At 43.2% G+C, this 24,296-nt stretch overlaps 1 protein-coding gene and 1 long non-coding RNA gene across 2 annotated transcripts in view; one reads left to right on the forward strand and one right to left on the reverse strand.

Annotated features, from left to right (window-relative positions):
- pex14 (peroxisomal biogenesis factor 14) overlaps nucleotides 1-24,296 on the reverse strand; it is a 266,863-nt gene that overhangs the window by 5,554 nt on the left and 237,013 nt on the right. The window contains exon 7 of the mRNA XM_033048496.1: nucleotides 12,746-12,843. Coding sequence (XP_032904387.1) covers nucleotides 12,746-12,843 — 98 coding nt within the window. The remainder of the gene's footprint in view (nucleotides 1-12,745; nucleotides 12,844-24,296) is intronic.
- On the forward strand, nucleotides 270-18,039 carry LOC116990625. The gene is made up of 3 exons (XR_004416582.1): nucleotides 270-296; nucleotides 13,917-13,923; nucleotides 17,957-18,039. It is a non-coding gene; the product is annotated as an uncharacterized LOC116990625 (long non-coding RNA).

Genomic DNA, 24,296 nt, shown 5'->3' on the forward strand with positions numbered 1-24,296 from the left:
ACCTTAGAACTAAATAGCTGACCTGGCAGTGAGGGTGGGAATTGGAGGAACAAAATGGCCTTGTGTACAGTAGTCGCAACAGCAATGGGATTGACTTTTAAGTTTAATTTAGATACAACATGGAAACAGGCCCTTCGACCCACCAAGTCCACCCCAACCAACGAATACCTGTACACTAGTTCTGTCATCCCAATTTCACATCCTGCATACTAGGACCAATTTACAGAAGCTAATTAACCCACAAACCTGCACGTCTTTGGAGTGTAGGAGGAAACCGGAGCACCCGGAGAAAACCAGTACAGTCACAGGGAGAATGTACAAACTCCGTGCAGACAGCATCTGCTAGTCAGGATCGAACCCAAGTCTCTAGCGCTGTGAGGCAGCAACTCTACCGCTGCACCTGTGACCTCTTTGAACATGTCTCTCACATGGGGCAAGAGGATCGATAGATTCTAAGCTTTGGTCGTATAAGACAGTGATCTGGCCGCTGACAACCTGAGCCTTCAGTTGCAATTTGACTCGTGCCGTGGGAATCTCCAAAGTACAAATGTTTATCTAGCTTTGTTTTTGAAGTGTGTCTCTGTAAAATTAGAATGCGTATGCCTGACAGGTAAAATAGTTAAATCTGTGTAGCGATCATTGGCTGTTATATGCATGTCACAGTGATGTTCCAGTTTCACGTCGATCAAAGGTGAGCTTTATACCTGCACGATATTGTTACCAGATGAATTTATTCAAGACCAGAAGATGCAGGAGGAATGGACAGCATCTTTACACTGATGTCCCAAGGGGCAACACTGTACTCCTTAGAGGAATGCAAGCGCCCAGCCTTTAATAAGAGCAAGCTTTATATAATATAGACTGTAAGCGATTTAATAGACTAGTTATTCAATCATGTTAACTCGTCAGCTATCTAATGAGACTAATCCTAAATTAATCTCATTAATTTATCACAGTCAGATCCCAAATGTAAATTTATAATCAGCAAGCATTTAATATTAAATGACTGACAAATTAAGTTGCATTTATAACCTCCCATTTATTTTTGCAATGAACCCTATCTACTATTTAATCTAATCAATGTTTTAAGTCCTGCTAACTAGGGTTCTCGAGTTAATAAACAATTGTTAGCTTATAACTTGGTTGTTTGACTTGTTTGTGCCCAGCCAGTATAGGTTAATACATTCATTTAATTAATGGCGCAGATCGCGATGTGAACTTGATACGTAGGTTTAACGCTTAGCTGATCAAAACCGGTTAAGGTCAAAGACTGCAGCTTGCCTAATGGAGGCACCAGGCAGAAGCGATGGAAACTCTGAATATGTGGTGCCACATACAGAGTTTAGATACAGTTATACAGGAGCTGGGATTTATTATGTTATTTTTTATGAAGATTCTTCTCTTAATTCCAGTCTGTGTACTTCTAATTAGGGACTTTAGTGTAACAGTCCGCATGAGTTACTTATTACCAGTCACAAAAGCAACATTTTGCAAATGGTGCTAATCCGAAATAAAAACAAAATGTGTTGGAAATACTCGAAGGCAGGCAGCTTCTTTGGAGAGAGAAATAGTTAGCATTTCAGGGCAATGACATTTCATCACACGGGTGAGAAGAGTAACAATCAAGTTTTAAGACACAGAGTAAAGGAAGAAAGTGAAGAAAATGAAAGTGGGAGATCCAGAACAGGGTAGTGTGCACGAGAAGGTAAATGATGAGATGGACAAAAGAATTACATCACAAAATGATGTAATTCCAGAAACACATTAAAAAGAACTGCAAGAATGTATGAATCTCATGCAATTCTTTTTTCAAGAGTTCCGACATTGAGAACGTTTTTTTTAATCAGATCCTGCTGTATCTATTTTCCTCTACGTTATTTTAACTGCGTACAAATTCGAAGAAACAGTTTATAGCTCATGCGATGGTTTGGGTGACACTTTCTTCCTTTTGAACGTGCCAGTAAAATGTGATGAGCATATTGTAGAAACAAGGAACTGCAGATGGTGGTTAATACACAAGAGCACTAAGTGCTGGAGTAACATAGAAACAAAGAAACGTAGAAAATAGGTGCAGGAGGAGGCCATTCGGCCCTTCGAGCCAGCACCGCCATTCTATGTGATCATGGCTGATCGTCCCCAATCAATAACCCGTGCCTGCCTTCTCCCCAAATCCCTTGATTCCACCAGCCCCTAGAGCTCTATCTAACTCTCTCTTAAATCCATCCAATGACTTGGCCTCCACTGCCCTGTGGCAGGGAATTCCACAAATTCGCAACTCTCTGGGTGAAAAAGTTTTTTCTCACCTCAGTCTTAAATGGCTTCCCCTTTATTCTAAGATTGTGGCCCCTGGTTCTGGACTCAGCGGGACAGGCAGCAACTCTGGAGAACATGGATAGGTGATATTTCGGTTCGAGACCCTTCTTTAGACAAGTGACGTTTTCAGTCTGAAGATGGGTCCCGACCCAAAACGTCACCTATCCACCTTCTCCAGAGATGCTGCCTGACCCACTGAGTTGCTCCAGCACTTTATGTCAATTTGATGTGCATAATGTGTATTCCTCAGTGTAAACCGTCAAACCCATGCTACACCGATGAACATGAGTACTGGTTCACTGAGGACTCAGCATGAAAAGCAGACAACCTGTTGGCAAGTCACAAACTTTCATTCAAAGGCAGCCACTCATCCTGGGCCACATTTTCACAGTCACAAGGAGCATGCCAGTACTTCAGCTTGTTGGCTTTCTCTACGTTCAAATTTGAGCTGAGCTTGAGTAAGTTCCGATGAAGGGTCACTGGCCTGCAGGATTGCTTCTGATTCCGTCTCCACAGCTTCTGCCTGATCTGGTGTGTATTTCCAGCATGCACACCGGCCGGCCGAGGATCGGAACTACCTAACGCCCATGGAACCAGCTTTTATCTTCAAATTTGGCAGGAGGAAAAGATGCACAACTACAGCTGAGCTTCCAACTCCACACAGTGCACAATTTCATCGGACCCAAGCGCAGGCAAGTGGGACTAGTGTAGCTGGGACATGCCTGCTGGTGTGGGCAAGTTGGGCCAAAGGGCCTGTTTCTATGACTCTAATTGCCCCATAGAGTAAAACCAAGACCCACGGCAACTAGGTTGGTTGGATTCAGAATTGGCTCCCTCAGAGAAGACAGAGGGTTGTGGTGGAAGGATGTTATTCTGGCTGGCGATCTGTGATCAGTAGAGATCTGCAGGTATCTGCGTTGGGACCTCCGTTGTTCGTGATATATATAAACGACTTGGACGTAAACTTAGATGGTTCAGTTAGTAAGTTTACAGACACCTCCACAAGTGCAGACATTGAGGAAGGCTGTTAAACCACACAGCAGGATATAGATCAGCTGGAGAAATGAGCGGAGAAATGGCAGACGGAGTTTAATCCGAGCAACCTTGAGGTGTTGCACTTTCGGAGGTCGAATGTAAGGGGGAAATATACACTTAATGGCAAGACCCTTAGCAGCATTGTCATGCAGGTTTGTATGTTAATTGTCTTTGGTGAAAATTGTAAATTGTCCCTTGTGTGTAGGATAGTGTGGGGGATCACTGGTCTGGGCGGACTCGGTGAGCCGAAGGGCCTGTTTCTACGCTGTCTCTCTAAGATAAACTAAAATGAAATATGTAAAATTATGAGAGGCATGCAAAGGAGATTAGTTTAACTTGGCATCATCTCCGGCCGGCATGGAGCTGAGAGCTCTCACTTTGAGCTGAGAGACCTTTTCCTGTTCTGTACTGTTCTATGTTCCAAGGTTAATCGTTTTGACCTTCTAAACCACAACTTCAATTATACTACACAGATGATCACCAGCCAGAGTTTAAACACAACACCTGCTCAAAAACCAGGACCAAATATGCAAAGAACTTTTCCGTATTGTTGGACTGAAGTTTCGGAAGGAATTTTCAGTGCTATCACACACCCACTTGAAATGGAAATGTTAACATTCCTAGTTTAGGCAATGTTAAAACTAATAAAAGGATGGACATTCTTAACAGAATTAAATATATAGTTTGTGGAATCACTAATATCTTGGTCATATTAAAAAAAGCCACGTTTGGATTTGAATAACAAATATGAAACTGACGGGGGCACAATGAATGTTATTGCTGGTGTAAACGATCAATAATTGTGCCATACTTTCCAAAGCGGCATGTTAAGGCTGCGGTTAGGTGTTAAATGTCATTCTGCCTTCCTAATCAACATTTCCCACCTTAACCCACCCACAGTGTGACATGTATTGAACAATCTGTTTTAAACTAGAAACTGTCATGCATATTCAATGCTCATGAAATTGATTACATAAAGCCAAGCCATCCCTCTCTGCGATCCTCTTCATTGTCCAGGGAATTCAGAATATGTGTCTTTCTTTTATTGACATTTTCTATCTAAAATAAACTTAATGTCAACTTGTTTGGGTCTATATTGTGGGTGTATTGGACAAGTGAGACCCCTAAAGAAGTGTAGGAAGGAACTGCAGATGCTGGTTTAAACCGAAGATAGACACAAAAAGCTGGAGTAACTCAGCAGGGCAGGCAGCATCTCTGGAGAAAAGGAATGGGTGAAGCTTTGGGTCTCGATATCACTGTCTATATCTCGTTTCCCTTTCTCCTGACTCTCAGTCTGAAGGGTCTCGACCCGAAACGTCACCTATTCCTTTTCTCCAGGCATACTACCTGTCCTGCTGAGTTACTCCAGCTTTTTGTGTCTATGCAAAAAGTAGTTCTATTTCAATTTATAACCGGAAATACATGAGGCAATTTATCAGACGAGTAGACACTCTGAATTTGATGTTGAAACTATTGGTCTTCATCATAACCAGCAGTAACCTTGGGATTTCTGTGCATCCATAATTTAACATGCAAATCCCCAAGTTCCTGTTACTGATTCAATAGACAATAGGTGCAGGAGCAGGCCATTCGGCCCTTCGAGCCAGCACCGCAACCATCCATTACAGCTGCACTATGGTTGGAAAGATTACTTCACCACCAACTATCACGAAACATCAGCTGAGTAACAACTCCAGATTGTTATAAACTTGTATCATTGTCAAGTACCTGGAAAGTGTAACCACTGATTCACAATGGTGTACTGATCCAAAAAATAACCTGGTTCAAAAAATATAATTTTAAGGAGGTCGATTCTAATTTCTTCAGAGAAACACTTCAAAGCATAAGGGGAGAAAAGGAATAGGTGACGTTTCGGGTCCAGACCCTTTTTCAGACTGAAGAATTATTTAGAGATGTTTTATTTTTATTTTTTAATCCATCATACTTTGTAGGGACGAACTGCTGGTTTAAACCGAGGACACGCACAAAAAACTGGAATAACTCAGCGGGTCATCTCTGGAGAGAGAGATCTCCCAATCCTTTTCCTTTTCAACCTGTTCCTTTCCTCCAGGGATGCTGCCTGACCCGCTGAGTTATTCCAGTTTTTTGTGTCCATCTTTGGTTTAAACCAGCAGTTCCCCCCCACAAAGTATTATGGATTTAAAACATCTATAAATAATTTTTAGGTTAAAGCCTAATTTGTGACTATTGCTAAGGCTGTAGATTTAGACCTCATCTTTGGGAGATTTGGCAGCAATTACAATGTGAAGACTTTAGGCTGCTTTAAGTTGGACAGTAGTTTGTGAGGAAAGGGGGCTTATGAGGAGGAGTGAAATTGGTGATTATGGAATGGCACAGTTCACAGAGAGGAACATCCGCTAACAGGCAGGCAGCAGAACGAGAGAGATGGGATCACAGGAGCAAGAACCGAGTCTCATGATTGAGTTTGAAGATGGTGGAATGTGGAGAAAATTAAAGAAAGGCTCAGTAACAGGGAAGGAAGATTTAATTGTAGGGGGGGTTGGGAATCAAAATGAGGAACAGACATGATGATTGAGAAGAGAGTGTGAGTAAACAGATCAAGAGTTGTAGATATGATGATCAACGCTGACGCGTTATTAGTTTAAAAGTACAACTAAGAAACACGGGGAAATGTTTTGCTCCCTGGGTACGTAGAATGAAGCAGAATTGGAAATGGTGATGTGGACCCACCAACAGGTGGTTGAAGATGGGTATCTGGGAATAGGGAAGCCTATAGGTGATGGAACATAAACCTGTAGGAGAGTTTACATTTACAATTTTTCCCAACATAACTCCCCAGTATATTTGTGTAGTTCCACACTGAACTATTTAGAAGTTTATCAATTCAGTGCATACTAATCCAGAATAACTGGATGTAAACCTTAGCTTTCCACCGCTAATGTACCATAATTACATCCGATTGAGATATATTCTTTCAGCGTAGAAGAATGGGATTGAGAGGGAAAGATAGATCATCCATGATTGAATGGCAGGGTAGATTTGATGGGCCAAATGCCAAATTCTGCTCCTATGACATGAACTTAAGAAACCAGAAAGGCCGGTTACTTAAATATGTTGAAATTCGACTGCAGAGTGTGCAGATGGATAAAGAACTGTTCTTCAATTTTTCCTTGGACCTTATGTTGGGTTTTATTAGAATAAAGCGAGAGGCAACAGACAGACAGGGGGGGTCAGAGTAGGTGTGAGATGGGGAGGTGACAGGTAGCCAGAAGCTCTGGGAAAGCCATGATATATAGAGTAATATATATATATATTTGTTCCTTTACATTATTTTAAGAGTTTGCGTGTGCTAAGAATGTGTTCGCCTCACTCAGCCAATTGTGATTGCTTAAGTAATGTTAACAGCTGAATTAGTCATAAGGCTCTAAGCCTCAGTAAGTGATTTTTCTAAATAAGAAACATGTGTTGCAGAACACTCATTGGGCACCTGGAAACCATTTCTCAGCTTTCCACATTGGCTTTGAACTGCAAGGCCACATTTTGCAAAGGAAATTTGAATTTAATTCTGAGGACCATAATACCAGCCACCTGTTGCTCTGATGGCTTTGTTACAACTTTTGCTTTACATATGGTGAGTGTTCTCTCAGGATGGAAAATAATACTTGGCAACTTCCTACAGCATCTTCAGGAAAGGGAAATGTTCAACTTATGAATTAAATTCTGCCCAGTGCAGCTGTTCTGTTTGAAAAGTCTGATTATTCGTATATCAGTGTTATGTTATGGCATGGGTAACCGGTTGGTATGATCTCTGGAATGCACACTTTGACTGCTCGTCATGTGACCGTGAATGAGTATAGTTTCATGTTTGCCTAAAACCCACAGCAAGGGTTATTTGACTGCCGGTGAAATAGTTAACACTGGAAAAGAAATAGATCCCGCCAGCTCTTTTCCTTCTTTTGAAAACTTAAAGCTGGTTTGCTGAACCGCACAAGCTCAGTTAAAATACATGTCTTGGACCATCTATGCTGGCAATGAAAATCAGCTGCCAGAAAACGTACGTGTTATTCGAGTTTACAACTTAATAATACAAATCCTTCATCAGTGGAACATATCTATGCAAGAATAATACGGGATAATTTCAGCACACAAGAGGAAGAATGTTCATGCTTACAGTACGATCTTTGAAGGGCGTTAACCTATAATCATCATAATCATACTTTATTAGCCACGTTTGTTTTGCAAGATACGAGGAATTTGATTTGCCATACAGTCATACCATTAAATGCAAAACACACAAAATACATTTTAACATGAACATTCACGACATGACTCCGCCACATTCCTCACTGTGATGGAAGGCGAAAAAAAAGTTCAACCTCTTCCCTTCTTTGTTCTCCCGCGGTCGGGGGCTTCGAGCCTTCCGTTGACGGGACAATCTTGGGTCCCGTAGCCGGCGGTCGGGCCCTCCGCGTCGGGGCGATCAAGCTCCTGCATCAGGGGGATGTCAACTCTCTGCGCCGGGTGAATGACCCCGCTTCGGAGCTGGTCGAAACCTTCTGTGACTGGAGCTTCCCGACATCGGTCTCTACTCGAGACTTGAGCTCCTCGATGGTGAAATCCACAGGCCGTGGTTGGAGCGTTGATCCCTGGCAAGGGATCGGCTCCGATGGTAAGTCCAAGGCCCCGCGGTGGGGCTCAAAGTCAGTGCCGAGCAAGGCCTCCAGCTCCATGATGTTAGGCTGCAGAACGACCAGAGATACGATCCTGAAAACAATAGCATCTCCGGCAAGATAAGAGATTGAAAAAAAATATTCTACTAAGCACATGCAAATAGGTGGAAGAATGAAAAGGGAAAAAAAAGTATAATATATTTATTTAGATTTTCAAATCTTTGGTATCACGTATTGCTTCTCACGTGAGCTGTGGAGAAATGCAGAAATCTGTGGGTTCACAAACTATGGCAACACATCAGAGAAAATACTTGATGTTTTCTGATGGTGTTGAAAAGAAGAGGGGAATACTTCCAATTCTGTAATACATTGGACTCACGAGGCTCTGAAGTTGTTTGAGTAACATACAAATAAAATTAGAGAGGCACATGTTAACCCACATCTCTTTAAACAGTTTTCTAACATGGTTGTGTCCCACAGAATACTGGTTCCCATTTTCTCTGTACAAGACATTCATTGAGCGAAGCAGAACCTTTAGAGAACTTCCTCTAGTTACATTCATCCTATTTTTTAAAAGAGAAGTCAAACTATTGCTAAGCTAATCTATTTAGACACAAGCAAGGCTGTTGGCTTTATTATCAAATACTGTTCAGTATAAACTTGTTTCTTTAGGGTATCTTTTAAAAAATCATAACATCACAAGCTGCTTCATAGATTTATAATCTGTTGAGGACTGACAATGAGGAGACATCGTGAGGAGTGCCAGTCACGCTGATGCAAGCAGGATTTTCATTACATCTGCACCACAACATACATTGCATGTGGCAATAAACTCAAATGGACTTGACTTGTTCGCGAGGTGGATTTTAAGGAGGAATTTAAAGGGGGAGGGACATGATGAAGATGGTTTAGGCAGGGAATTCCAGACCTTAGAGTCTCAGCGAGACTTGAAGAGAGTGAAGAGAACACAATCGTGGGATCAATGCAGAGCTCAGAGGTCGTGGGGCATAAAGGAATGAGTCCGTGAAGCTGACAGTTTTCGATCTGATGGTTTCACTATGAGCAATGAACAGGCAAGACAGAGATTTGGTTCTGCTTAGCAAAGTGCTTTGGATGATTTTTGAAGGGGGAATGGACTGAGTCTGATCAGGAACACAGTGAAATAGCCAAATCAGAATAGTGCTACATTTAATACAGTCTGAGGCTGAACTAAAGGTGAGCCATATGAAGGGTCCCGACCTATCCATGTCCTCCAGAGATTTTGCCTGATCCGCTGAGTTACTCCAGAACTTTGAGCCTGTTTGTCAACCGGCATCTGCAGTTCCTGGTCTCTGACATCCGTATACTTGAGTTCAGCTATGTATTGTGGTGGCCACTAATTGAAGACGCCATGTCAGTCATTGACATTGGAGCATTATTTTTTTTTAAGATAAAAGTTAAAAAATGTAATCTGCTGTTTGTTTTTACAATTCTCTTTGCAATGCAAATAAGTAACTAAATTCCATTATGAATAATTTGTGACAGATCAGTGGAGTCTCTCGGGCAACTTATTCTAGTTGTGGATTTGGTATTCGCTCAGTGTGTCAGTCAACATCATTCAACATTATTTATAATCTCTAACGTCTAAACCCGTTGCTTTCATTAACTTCACCACGAACCCTGCCCTCCATTTCACCTGGACTATCTCAGACACCTCTCTCCTCATTCTTGATCTCTGTCTCTATCACAGGGGGACATTCTATCCGCTGGCATCTACTACCCACTGACCCCCACAATTATCTGGTCTGCACCTCTGCATATCCTGTCCGTTGCCCCTAAGATGAGGCTTTTCATTCTAGGACATCTGAGATGCCCTCGTTCTTTAGTAGACATGGTTTTCACCCTGCTGTCCCTCACCCACATCTCCTCTGTGTCCCTTAGTTCTGGTCTCACATCCCCTCAACCCAGACAGAATAAGCATAGAGTTCCCCTTGTCCTTACCTTTCACTCCACCAGCCTCATCATCTGACATTTTCACTATCTTAAACCTGATCCCACTACCAGCCACATCTTCCCATTCCCACTCCTTTCTGCCTTCTGCAAGACTGCAACTTCTTGATTCACTCATCCCTTCTCACCCAACCACCCCCTCCCCAGGTACTTTCCCCAGCAACCACAAAAGATGTAACACCTGTCCTTATACCTCCTCCCTCACATCCATCCAAGATCCCCAGCAGTCCTTCCAGGAGAGACAAAGGTTCATGTACACCTCCTCTAACCTCATCTACATTATTGGTGTTCCTGGCGTGGCCTCCTTTCCATCGACGAGGCCAAGTGTAGACTCGGCGACCGTTTCGCCGAACGCATGCTTGGTTTGCTAGAGCTTGCTAGGATCTCCGGGCTGCTAACCATTTTAACTCTCCTTCCCATTCTGATCTTTCTGTCCCGGGCCACCTCCATTGCCAGAGTGAGGCCACACACAAACTGGAGGAACAGCACCTAATATTCCACTTCGGTAGCTTATAACCTCATGGTGTGAATATAAAATTCTCCAATTTTTGGTAACTAACCCCCAAGCAACCACTTATTTTATCTTTTCATTCCCCCCCACCCCCTCCCTCTTTCCATGTGCTCCATCTGGACAAACGTATTTCTTCCCTTCCACCTATATTCCTTCCTCTGGCTTCACAATTCTCACCTCTTCTATTCTTACCTCACACCATTTGTCTTTTCATCTCTGGCCTTTGTCCAACTATCTGCCTATCAAAATGTCCTCACCTGTATCCATCTATCACTCACCAAGCTTTGTCCTGGCCCTCCTCTCTCTCTCCCCCCTCCCCCACTCAAATCAGATTTGAGGAGGATCACAAACTAAAATATCACCTGTCCATGTTCTCCAGAGATGGTGTCTGACCTGCTGTGTTACTCCAGCACTTTGTGCCTATTCAGTAACCAGCATCTACAGTTCCTTGTATCTCAGCAAAACATTCTAACTGTTATTTCTTGTCCAAAATCAAGCATAAATGCAAATAGATGTGAAATACCGAAATGCCCACTTTATTTAGCTTGTTCCCTAATTTGCCTGTCAAAACAACAGATATCACCCCACCGCTCAAGTGCCTGCAGGATCTTCCTACTTTAAAAAAAAGTTTATCACCAAATGTCAATGTTTGTCAGAGTAGCCTGGAACCTTGAATTGGAGCTCTTCACAGTCCAAGCAAGAGCCTATATTTAGTAGCAATGGACTTTCCACCATTCAACACGCATCCACGATACAGCCTCTGCATGAAGCTACAACATGCCACGGTTCTTGCCTGGTCCTTGTAGTATTTTGCAAATCTTCTCTTCCTATTTCTCGTACTTCTCCCTATGTTATATGGTGCACAACGGGAGCGGCATGGTGGCGCAGCGGTAGAGTTGCTGCCTTACAGCGCTAGAGACCCGGGTTCAATCCTGATTTCGAGTGCTGTCTGCACGGAGTTCGTACGTTCTCCCACACTCCAAAGATGTGCAGGTTTATAGGTCAATTAGCTTCTGTAAATTATCCCCAGTGTGCAGGATAGAACTAGTGTATGGGTTATTGATGGTCAGCGTGGACTCGATGGGCCCGTTTCCACGCTGTATCTCTGCACGAACAACCTATTAATGCATGTCACTTCATTGACAAATGCTCTATTGGTGTGCCTTCAAACATTTTACTGAGTTAAAGGCGTTATATGTACACAAGCTGTTATCCTTTTGTTGACACTTCAAAAATAGAAAGTGATGGTGGAAATTCTTTGACATATTGAAAACCTTGGTAAAATGTGTCATGAAAACACTACCATCTACGGATTTGTCATGCATTTAGAGAGCAGAGAGAAACGAAGTTATTTTTTAATCTGTAGAACGGTCCTGAACTGAAATGTCACCAATCCATGTTCTCCAGAGATGCAGCCTGACCCGCTGAGTTACTCCAGCATTTTGTGTCTTAAATCATTTTACAGTTTCCTTTGAAATATGTGGAAAGGAAAGAGCACAATGGTTAGGAAATTCCCTAACCATAGCTCTTAAATGTTTAACTTGAGCTTCATTCCAGCAGAGTAAACCTGTTTGCAATCCAACAGCAAGATTAATGAAGATTAACTCATAAAATATATAGAAACAAGGAACTGCAGATGCTGGTTTACACAAAAGGAGATAAAATGCTGGAGTGACTCAGCAGGTCAGGCAGCATCCTAGAAAACATGGATCGGTGATGTTTAGGGTCGGCCCCTGCTTCAGAATTTCCACCATTGCTATCTATTTTTGAATAGTCAGCAGAAGGATGACAGCTTGTGTATATATAACGCCTTTAACTCAGCAGCAATGTCCGAAAGTACAACAGTAGAGCATTTATCACCAAACTAAGTTGGCAACAGGAAAAATATATTGGTGCAAGGAAATTATGCAGTATCCATTGTTTGAATTTATTTCAAGATAATAGCATTAATTCTGATGCTAGGTTCCATAGACATTTCTATAGTTTCTGGAAACTCGTAAAATAATGTATTGCTTGCACTGGACTTTATCTGTTAATCTTGTGATTTGAAACAATTTTAACAGTTTACTGTTAACTCATAACAATACTTAGTCCCGCAAGAAACATCCATGAAGATATTGAAAGTAACTGAAAACTGTCCCCTTTTGTTGTTCCTTTCAATAAGTTTAATTGTAACTTCACTCTTTACAACATGTTGAGGCAGGGTGTAACATGGCTAGGATAAGGCAATGGTGGCAGTGATTACCTTGGTACTAGACAGTTCTTGGGAGAGCTCCTGCAACCTCACTTGCTGCCGCTCCAGAAGCTCCTGCACCGTCACAAGATTTGTTTGTAGTTGTGCCACTATTCAAGAAAAGAAAATTAAGTTACTTGATTTTCACAGTAATTATAGTCATCACTAATTACTATGCTATGCAAGAGGGCTTCCAATTTCCAACAGTAATGCAAAATCGTTTTTTCTGCATCGCTTAGCAGACGCTGAGCGTCAGTTCACAGGCATACCACTGATACTAGCTTTCCTCCAAGCCAAGAGTTATTTTTGTTTGCAAACACATTCAGGCAGAAATACAAGTTGAAATGTAAATTCAGCAAATATTGCCGCAATTTCACACCACAAACAACAATGGGGTTGAGAGGGAAAGATAGATCAGACATGATTGAATGGCGAAGTAGTCTTAATGGGCCGAATGGCCTAATTGCTCCTGTCACGTATGAACATGAACTCAGCGTAGATCCCAGAGGTACTCTGTGCCTATAAGAGCATTTAAAAGACACTTGGAAAGGTACATGGATAGGAAAGGTTCAGAGGAATATATGGGCCAATGGGATGGGGCATCTCGGTTAGCATGGATGAGTTGGGCCGAAGGGCCTGGTTCTGGGCTGTTTGTCTCTGACTACCAAAGCTACAGCACAAAAATAGTTATACAAGATGTCTCTCTTCAGATATAGCTGTCTACAATGGGAGTCAGCAAACAAGGATGGGGTTTAACTGCAAGGTCAGCACAGAATGTTGCTGCCATTGTCCAATAACTTAACCAAGAAATACTCACCCATCAAAACTAATATAAAGATGCTTCACCAAAACCAACAACACTCTCTGTTCACAATAAGATATTAAATTAGTTTTCTTCATTAAATCTTTGTGAAATTAGATTTTACTACATGGGATTCATCAGGAGCAGAACTCTGGACTCCTCTTAAACCAGCACACAGTGCAATTATCATATGTTCTTATTTTAATTGCCATGGCCCGGCAATCTTGCATCTAATCAGAAGCTTTGAGGTTCAAATTTTACTCTGGTGCAGCAAAGAAACCCAGGATAATGTCCCACTTATATCACTAAAACGTCTCAAAAAGATGATCTCGTTATTTGTAATAACACAAAACTGCAGATGCTGGTTCATAACAAAGTTAGACACAAGGTAGACAAAAATGCTGGAGAAACTTAGCGGGTGCAGCAGCATCTATGGAGCAAAGGAAATAGGCAACGTTTCAGGCCGAAACCCTTCTTCAGACGTCTGAAGAAGGGTTTCCGCCCGAAACGTTGCCTATTTCCTTCACTCCATAGATGCTGCTGCACCCGCTGAGTTTCTCCAGCATTTTTGTGTACCTTCGATTTTCCAGCATCTGCAGTTCCTTCTTAAACAAAAGTTAGATACAACATGCTTCCCCCATCTAACGTGGCTGACCTCACACTCTCTCATTCCCCCCCCCCACTTGTTTTGTTTATAATGGATACACATTTCACAACTTATCTATCCCTGAGTTTAACAATTCACAATTCTTTATCCTTTCGATTCTTTATCCTAGCCCACACCCGTCTCCTCATCCCTGGTCTTTGTCCACCAATCTGCCTCTCCAATAACCTCCTCACCTGCGCTCACCTATTACCGGTCATGCTTTGTCCTGTCCCTTCTCCCTCCCAGTTTTATTCCCAACTCTCCCCCCACAATACGTCTGAAGAAAGGTCCCGACCCAAAACGTTGCCTCTCCATGTTCTCCAGGGAGGTTGACTGGCCCAGCTCAGTTACTCCAGCACTTTGTGTCTATCTTATAATCATGAAAGCTTTCAGTTTATACATTTTTAGCTTTATTTTCCATCACATCAAAGATTACACTTGAAAAAGTGTTTTATCGGCTGCAAAAAAACAATCCCTCTAAATCCTTGATGATGAAATGTAAAATTGCTCACTGTATGATCGACGAGAGCTGAGAAATTTAACAATAGAATTTCAATGTAATGCCACAAAAATAAAACACAGCTGAACTGGCAATCGTGCAGAAACAGCTTTGTTCCATAAATAGATATAATATAGATTTGAACCATTATCCATTCTGTGTTTTCCAATAAGAGGAAGTGTAACAAGGGTTCAATTGAAATTAGCTCATTTAAAATAAAATCCCATATTTTGTCATGATATTGAATGATGCTATCTAGCTATTTAACATTTCCTTAATAAAATAAATGGTCACCAAGATATAATTTGGTAAGTGTAGTGTTAAACAAAGCTTGTATCAACCACTTAACAACAAAGTGGTCTGGACCGCTAGTTTTTACCTTGACTTTTTAAATATCCGGCTTAAATTGCCACATCAATTTTTGACCGTTTTATACTGACTTCAACTTGTATTGAGCATTTAGATTTGATTGTCAATTAATAATTAATGAAACTGAGAATCAAACACAGGGAACGTTCCGAATTAACGAAGATGAGTTGAGATGAGTTGAAATGAGATGAGATGAGTTTATTGTCACGTATATGTCAGGTGTAGTGAAAAACTTTTGTTGCATGCTAACCAGTCAGCGGAAAGACAATGCATGCTTACAGCCATCCGCAGTGTACACATGCATGATAACGGGATTAACATTTAATGCAAGATAAAGTCTGATCAAAGATAGTCCGATGGTCTCCAGTGAGGTAGATAGCTCAGGACTGCTCTCCAGTTGCAGTAGGATGGTTCAGTTTACTGATAACAGCTGGGAAGAATCTGTCCCTGAATTTGGAGGTGTGCGTTTTCACACTTCTATACCATTTGCCCGATTGGAGAGGGGAGAAGAGGGAGTGGCCAGGGTGCGACTTGTCCTTAATTATGCTGCTGGCCTTGCCGAGGCAGTGTGAGCGATAAATCGAATCCAGGGAAGGGAGGTTGGTTTGTGTGATGGTCTGGGCTGCATCCACCATTCTCTGAAATTCCTTGCAGTCTTGGATGGAGCTGTTCCCAAACCCTGCTGCGATGTATCCCGATAAAATGTTTCTACGGCGCATCTGTAGAAATTGCGGAAAGTTGTTGGGGACATGCTGAACTTTCTAAGCCTTCTAAGAAGGTGTGCTTTCTAGATCATTATTGCAATATGGATGGTCCAGGAGAAATAATTTGTGATATTGACTCCTGGGAATTTGAAGTTTTCAACTATTTCTACTTCGGCGGTGTCAATGCAAACTGTGGTATGTGCACCGCTTCACTTCCTGAATATGATCACCATCTCCGTTGTCTTGCTAACATTAAGAGAAAGGTTGTTGTTTCGACACCAGGACATGAGGTTTCTGTACTCCGCCTCATCATTATTTGATATCCGGAATCATTTGAAACTGGACGATCCACTACTGAATATTGCAGTCCATCAGCCATTCGGGGCTGACACAGCAGGTTGAGTTCCAGCAACCCGGGTACAATCGTGACCTCAGCTACCGTCTCTGCAGAGTTCTCCCTGTGACCACGAGGTCTTCCCCTGGAAGCTCCAGTTTCCTCCCAAATCCCAAAGATGCACAGGTTGGCAGGTTAATAGCTGTTGTAAATTGTTCCTGGTGTGTAGGGTGTTGGTTAGGGTCGTGGGGGGAATAACATCAGATTACTGTAAGATTAGTGTTAATGGGTGTTTGATGGACAGTGCGGATTTAATGGGCCATACTTCCGTCTGAAGAAGGATCACGGCCCGAAACGTCACCCATTCCTTCTCTCCAGAGATGCTGCCTGTCCGGCTGAGTTACTCCAGCATTTTGGGTCTATCTTCGGTGTAAACCAGCATCTGCCTTTCCTTCCTACACGTCCTGTTTACATGCTATGTAACTCTGACTGCACAAAAATATTTCTAGAAACGGAAGAAAACGGGATATTTTGAACATCTTTTAATCTAAGAAGTGAGTTAAAATCGTTGATGATACAGTAGGTTAAAACCTGTCCATCATTTATGAATCTGCTCTAAAGCTGGTACAAATAGACATAGATTTTTTAACAGCTACTTAAAGGCCTGCATGGAAGAAGCTCGTCAGACAAATAGTTTGATGATGAGATCTCTACATGAGATGCACATTATTCGTCACTAACTGGTATCTAATTGAGTGATATCATTCAATAACTGTTAAATGAAAACAAACAGAGCCACTTGCATTCAGCTAAGGAGCAATTCTTCAAAAATGTTTTGTCATGAATTCAGTACATAAATCCTTTGAAGTAAATAGCAAGAAAATTATTTTGACAGTTGTGATATGTTTAAATCGAACTGCACACTTGATTATTTATTTATCTTACTGCCTATGGAGATGTATTAATGAATGCAAAATCTAAATGAAGGAACACACAAGACGACTGCCAGTGAAATGCCGTGAGTTGGCCTGATTAAGATAATATACAATGCTCCACCCAACTATTCTATCACAAAATAGGATTAATGACATTTCATGAGTGTTGGGAGACTTGGGACTTGTGTGGAACAGGCACCGCTCATAAGAACTGGAGTGTGGACTTTGAAAATGGTGCCTCTTGCATGTGTGCTCAGTGAACTATATCCGTACACTTGCTAATCGGGGGTCAGGGGTGTAGTAATACTCCACTGACATGTTTCTAAGATAAAGAATTTAACTATGTTAGCACTTTGCACATGTGACAATAAAACCAACATGGAACAATGATTCTTAACCGCGATATAAAGCACAGATAAACGATATAAATATATGGGTGACAGACTTCAGAAGGGAAAAGACTGATGATCAAGTGCACAGCAGTAGAAATGTAGCCGAGATAAGTCAGGGAAAGAATTAATGGAAGCTAGATATATCAAATGGTCCAATTTTAAAGCATTACAGAAACAGAGATAGCTGTTGATGTCTACACAATCTGTGAAGGCAGCTGAAAAACGTGTCAGTAAAGCATTTGGTATTCTTGGAATTCTAAACGCAGGCATAGAATGCAGTAGAAATGAAGTTACACTGAACTTTTATAAAATACTGATTGGAAACCGAGCTGGAGATCCGCAGCCAATTCTGGGCACGACACTTTAGTTTAGTTTATTTTAGAAATACAATGTGGAAACAGACCCTTCGTCCCATCTAGTCCACGCCAACCCCATACCCTGGTACTATCCTACACACACTAGGGGCAATTTACAGAAGTCAATTAACCTACAAACCTGCATGTATTTGGAATTTGAGAGGAAACCAGAGAAAATCCATGTAGTCACAGGAACGTACAAACTGAACAAACTGCACCCGTAGTTAGGATCAAACCCAGGTCTCTGGGGCTGTAAGACAGCAACTGTACCACTGCACCTCTGTGCTGCTTCAGGTAGAGGGTATGACAGATTGACTGGAGTAACACTAGGGATGAAACATCATCAACCTGAAACATTAATGTTGTTCCTCTCCTCGCGGAAGCTGCCAGAAACAATGACATTTCTGCTTTATTTCAGTTTTCCAGCAACGAGGGTTTTAAAAAAAATCTTGAATACCATGTTAATGCCCAGAATTAATTCTTCCTTTATCAATGCACGTTATCCAATTACATGGAACTTTAAACCAAAAAAATCTTGCACCAACAATGGAAAATTAGTCCATCCCAAGATACTTAGAAGATAAACTTCTATCGGTACAAATAAAGCTTGCACAACCAAGCAGAATCCAGTGGACTCCAAAATAAGTTGTTAAGCAAACATTCCAACTGGCACAAACGTTGCAATCTACGTACGTCCAGGTCAATTTACAAATGCGCTAATCGGGCTGATGTGCACTATATATTAAAAGTCACAATGAAACCAATCTATTGGCAAATGGCACATGACAATTTAGCAGACATCACCTCTGTTTAAATCAATCCAATTTAAATGTCCTCTCCGCATCTGCACATGAGCTCCACCCCATCTCTCTCAGCTGGCTGTGCATGCCTGGGTTCAGTTCTACAGACATTTGCTGCTAGCCACCATATTTGAGAAAGACAAGATAACAAATGTTGACTGAATATTCAATTATGGGCATCACCATGGACTTACCTGCAGGGAAATCATTAGGGAATTAAGTAAAATATGCCAACATTTCCATTCTCCTAATCCAGATAATGACAAAGTAAACAGTACAAACCAAGATATCATGAAACCAGATTGTTTAAGATTTCAAACCGTTATAGCGGTAGTCATTGGAGGATTAAAAGACTGTGATGTAAAGGATCAGATTATATTATTCCACCACATGCAGTTTCTTGTTACTACTTTCATGTTATTTTATTTGCAGGAATCTTCTTTAACAACTGCTTGACAGCAACACCTTGAAGTTGAAGGACGTATTTTTGTAGCAGTTCATACATTGTAGATTTATATCAGCCAAAGCAGGTGGGGCAATGAAGTGGAGAACGTTAGAACGTAAGAACATTTCTCAAAAAGGAGGCTAGTGCAGAGGGGATGAACAACAGGGCTGCATTCCACATCATTTACCAAACCAATTCCCCCTCATGAAAAATCCCAGTCAGGCAATTAAGATGGAAAGGAGAAGGAGATTAACTAGAAAGGGAAGTGGGGTGGAGAAGGTACAGGAAGTGCAAAGAAATGCTGTTAGGAAAACTAAAACGTTCTTGGTAAATTAGTTGAGAAGTATCCGAATTCAACTGTGACTAAAGTTCCAATGTAATCACCAAAAAAATGTGTTTATAAAAACATATGTTAAGGATTTATTTTGAGGTCTGCAGCATTAAAATGTCATTGAATCCTTCATTCCACTTACTCTGATAATTAGGCCATTAATCACAAATACATCGAGAGTGTTGTCACTATTTTTGCTTTCAACATGATTCTCCCATTTGAAATGAGAGCAAGTTGTGCATGAAATAAATGTAAGAGCTAACGTATTGCTTTATTGTTGGATTAATATTGAAAAATGTAGAAACGTATGAAAGTTCACTCCCCTTTTGATAGTTAAATAAATATCCATTTGCAATAGCCTATTAAACGCAATAATCAAAATGTCCAGAGAATTCTTGGATTTAAAATCTATGGATTGCTATATTCTTTGAATATAATTAATTGATGGTTGATCAATGTTGGTTGTGCCATCAGCCATTTTAGGTTCCAAAACCTGGATTTCCACTCGTAAATCACAATCCATCCATTAACCACTCCTCTCCATTATGACCCCTTTTCCATAAAACCTAAATTTTAGTTAATTACATGTTATTTAATGCACATGACGCACTGAGTTACTCCAGCACTTTGTGACTTTTTTTGTAATCCAGCACCTGCAATTCATTGTGTCTATGTTTAAATTTCTAGTTGCAAGTCTTAACATCTCTGGGTTGGGTTTCAATTTTATGTTGAAATTGCTGCTACCAAGCCTTAGAAACGGGGCCTCACTTAGACTGCCCACTAAAGGCAAATTGTTCTTGTTGCAAATAGTCTTCAAAACTGCAACAAACAATACAATACAATACAATACAATACAATTTATTGTCATTTGAGCCTCAGTGAGGCTCAAACGAAATTCTGTTTCCACAGCCATACAAACAAAGACAATTTCCTAGACATACACACAATTTAATTCACACAAACATCCATCACAGTGAACCCACTGTGATGGAAGGCAAAGTCTTTTCTCTCCCCTGTTCTCCATATCTCTCCCGATGTCCAAGCCCCAGGCGGGCGATGATAAGTCCCACGGCCATTTTAGGCCGCGCCGGGCGATTTACGGCCCCGCTCCCGGTCTAAATGTCACAAAGTTGGAGCCCCCGGCGGACGTTGGAATGTCCCACGGCCATGAAGCCGCGCCGGGCGATGTATGACCCCGCTCCAGGTCGTTCCAACCCCGCGACACGGGCTGGAGAAGTCGCGTTGCGGGAGCTCCTGGAAGCGGTCTCTCTCTCCCCCCGGACCCGCGAGCTCCCGATGTCCCAGTCCACCGGACCTGCGGCTGCGTTGCTGGAGCCTCCGAGCCCCAGGAGTCGAGTCGCAGCAGCGAGTCACCACCGCTCCCCACGGTCCGAGGCCGGCCAGCCCCACGATGGTGAGTAGTCCGCAGCTCCGCAGTCTCTCGAGCCCCCGGGTCGTTCAGGTTGGAGGCCGCTCCACGGTGCTAGGCCCCAACGACAACGGAGACCCGACAGGGAAAAGGTTCGGGTCTCCCGGACAGGGAAGAGATTTCAAACAGTTTCCCCCTCCCCCCCCCCGCCCCCCACATATACACATTTAAAACTAGTATTAAAAAACACCAACACTACATTTAACTAGACAAAAAATAAAAAAAAGACAGACAGGCTGTAGGGGCCGCTGCAACGGGTGAGTCGCGCCGCCAACATCAGGGTAGCTGTCCTGTTTGATGCAAAAATAATGATGAATGATTTCAAGAAGAACATTTTTCTAATACTTGGAGGCCAATGAATTCCTGTTTTGTTCCATGTGAAAGCTCTGTAAGCCATATTGTCCGCCTAATGCCATCATGTGCTTGGTGTATCGTCCTCCTTATGCATGGAGCACCTCACCAACAGTCCACCCCAATCAGGCTGAGAAAAAGAGGTCTCATGATTTGGATGACTGGAATGAGGAAGACAATTATAATAATAATAATAATAATAAATTGAATTTATATAGCGCTTTTCAGGGACTCAAAGTCGCTTTACAAGGCAAGGCAAAAAATAAAAACAAAACAAACCAAAAAATGAGCAACAATTCAAACACAGATGAAAAGGGAGGGGGACGTGGGGCTAAGGATAGGCAGAGGTGAAGAGATGGGTCTTGAGGCGGGACTGGAAGATGGTGAGGGACTCAGAATTGCGGATCAGTTGGGGGAGGGAGTTCCAGAGCCTGGGAGCTGCCCTGGAGAAGGCTCTGTCCCCAAAACTGCGGAGGTTGGATTTGTGGATGGAGAGGAGACCGGCTGATGTGGATCTGAGGGACCGTGAGGATTGGTAGGGGGAGAGGAGGTCAGTGAGATATGGGGGGGGGCCAGATGGTGGAGGGCTTTGTAGGTGAGGACCAGGATTTTGTAGGTGATCCGGTGGGAGATGGGAAGCCAGTGAAGTTGTTTGAGGACTGGAGTGATGTGGTGCCAGGATTTGGTGTGGTGATGAGTCGGGCGGCTGCGTTCTGGACCAGTTGGAGTCGGTTGATGTAGCTGGAGCTGATGCCAAGGAGAAGTGAGTTGCAGTAGTCCAGTCGGGAGGAGATGAAGGCATGGATGAGTCTTTCAGCAGCGGGGGGTGTGAGAGAGGATCTGATTTTGGCGATGTTGCGGAGGTGAAAGAAGGAGGTTTTAATGACATGGCGGATGTGAGGCTCAAGGGAGAGGGTGGAATCAAAGATCACGCCAAGGTTGCGGGCCTGGGGAGATGGGGAGACAATGGTGCCGTCGATGGTGAGAGTGGGATTATTGATTTTGTTGAGTGTGGCTTTGGAGCCTATGAGGAGGAATTATGTTTTATCGCTGTTGAGTTTGAGGAAGTTATGTTGCATCCAGGTTTTTATAGCTGACAAACAGGAGTTGATATGGGAGAGGGGGGGGGGGGTTGTGGAGGGGTTTGGTGCTGAGGTAGATCTGGGTGTCATCGGCATAACAGTGGAAGTCCAGGTTGAAGTGGCGGAGTATCTGACCAAGGGGGAGGATGTAGATGATGAAGAGGAGGGGGCCGAGTACGGAGCCTTGGGGAACGCCTTGAGTGACTGTGGCTGTAGCAGAGGTGTGGTTATGGAGAGAGATGAAGTGGGATCTGTTGGAAAGGTAGGAATGGAGCCAGCTGAGTGCAGTACCTTCGATACCGAGGTCTTGGAGTCTGGTGAGCAGAATGTTATGGCTCACGGTATCGAAGGCTGCGCTCAGGTCGAGGAGGATGAGGATGTTGAGGGAACCGGTGTCAGCAGAGGTGAGGAGGGCATTGAGGACTTTGAGGAGAGCGGTTTCTGTGCTGTGGAGAGGGCGAAAACCAGATTGGAGGGGTTCGAATAGGTTATTGGCATGGAGATGGGCTTGAAGTTGTGACGATACGCTCCAGGGTTTTAGAAAGAAAGGGGAGGTTTGAGATTGGGCGGTAGTTGTTGAGAGAGGAGGGATCCAGACCAGGTTTCTTTAAAATTGGGGTGACAGCAGCAGTTTTGAAGGCGGAGGGGACAGTTCCTTGGGACAGTGAGGAGTTGAAGAGGTTAGTGAGGTAGGGGCAGAGGACGGGGAGGCAGGACTTCAGGAGGGGAGTGGGGAGGGGGTCAAGGGAGCAGGTAGTGGGTTTGGAAGAGCTGATGAGTTTGGAGATTTCAGGAGGGGTGACCGGGTCAAACTGGGAGAGGAGGCAGTGTGGAGGAGGGGTCGGGAGGTCAGTAGAGATGGGGAGAAGAGGGGCCTTGGCAGGTGCTGGAGTAGATGCTGGGGGGTCAGATACAGGGGATAAAGATTGATAAATGATTTTATCAGCGAAAAAGTGGAGGAATGAGTTGCAGAGATCCGGAGTAGAGGTAGGGAGAGTGTTGGTCCGAGGCTTGAGGAGGTTGCCCACTGTGGAGAAGAGGGTTCTGGGGTTTTGGCAGGGGTCGGTGAAGATGGTGGAGAGGTAGGCAGACTTGGCAGCAATGTCTTTGTAGGCAGTGAGGTGGAGTTTGTAGGCTTCATGGTGGACTGTGAGAGATGATTTCTTTGTGAGTCGTTCAAGTTGGCGGCCAGTCTTTTTCAACTTACGGAGTGCAGGTGTGTACCAGGGTGAAGAGGTGTTAAAAGTTACGATTTTTGTTTTGAGGGGGGCCAGAGTGTTAAGGGAGGTAGACAAGGTGGAGTTGAGATGATTTGTGAGATCATCAGGTGAGATGGGGGTTGAGTCCAGGGGGAGAGTGGTGGAGAGGTCAGAGAGATGGTGGGATCGATGGATTTTAGATTACGGAAAGTGATTTCTCTGAGGAGGCGGGGGGGGGGGGGGGGGGGGGGGGGGGGGGGGGAGAAGGGATGGTGAACCGTATGAGTTTATGATCAGAGAGGGGAAAGAGGCATGGATGGAGGTCGAGCACCAGTTGATTTGTGGAGCAGACCAGGTCGAGGATATGTCCTTTATCATGGATGGGGAAGGTGACATGTTGGGTGAGAGTGAAGTTGTCCAGTAAAATGGTGAATTCAGATGAGAGCTTGCAGGTGGGGGAGTCCATGTGGATATTTAAGTGACCGAGTAGCAGCAGACGTGGAGAGAGAGATGAGGCTGGTGTGAGGAGTTCAGTAAAATCGGAGAGGAAGGAGGGGTTTGGTTTAGGTGGCCGGTAAATGAGGATGACTGTCATGGAGGAAAGAGCTTTGAAAGCGAGGAATTCAAATGATGATACTGAGGGGAGGGTGAGTTCAGTGATCCGGAAGTTCTGATTGAAAATAACGGCGAGGCCACCTCCACGGCGGGAGGGGCAGGGTTTGGAGATGTAGTTAAAACCATCTGCTTGGTTGAGGGAGAAGAAGTCATTGGGTTGTTGCCAGGTTTCAGTGAGCAGAAGGAAGTCCAGAGTGTTGTCAAGGATTAGTTCATGGAGGGCAGGGGCTTTATTGTTGAGCGATCGGGTGTTGAGGAGGGCAAAGTTGGCATG

The sequence above is a fragment of the Amblyraja radiata genome, chromosome 31 (assembly GCF_010909765.2).
Source record: "Amblyraja radiata isolate CabotCenter1 chromosome 31, sAmbRad1.1.pri, whole genome shotgun sequence".
In the NCBI taxonomy this organism is placed as follows: domain Eukaryota; kingdom Metazoa; phylum Chordata; class Chondrichthyes; order Rajiformes; family Rajidae; genus Amblyraja; species Amblyraja radiata.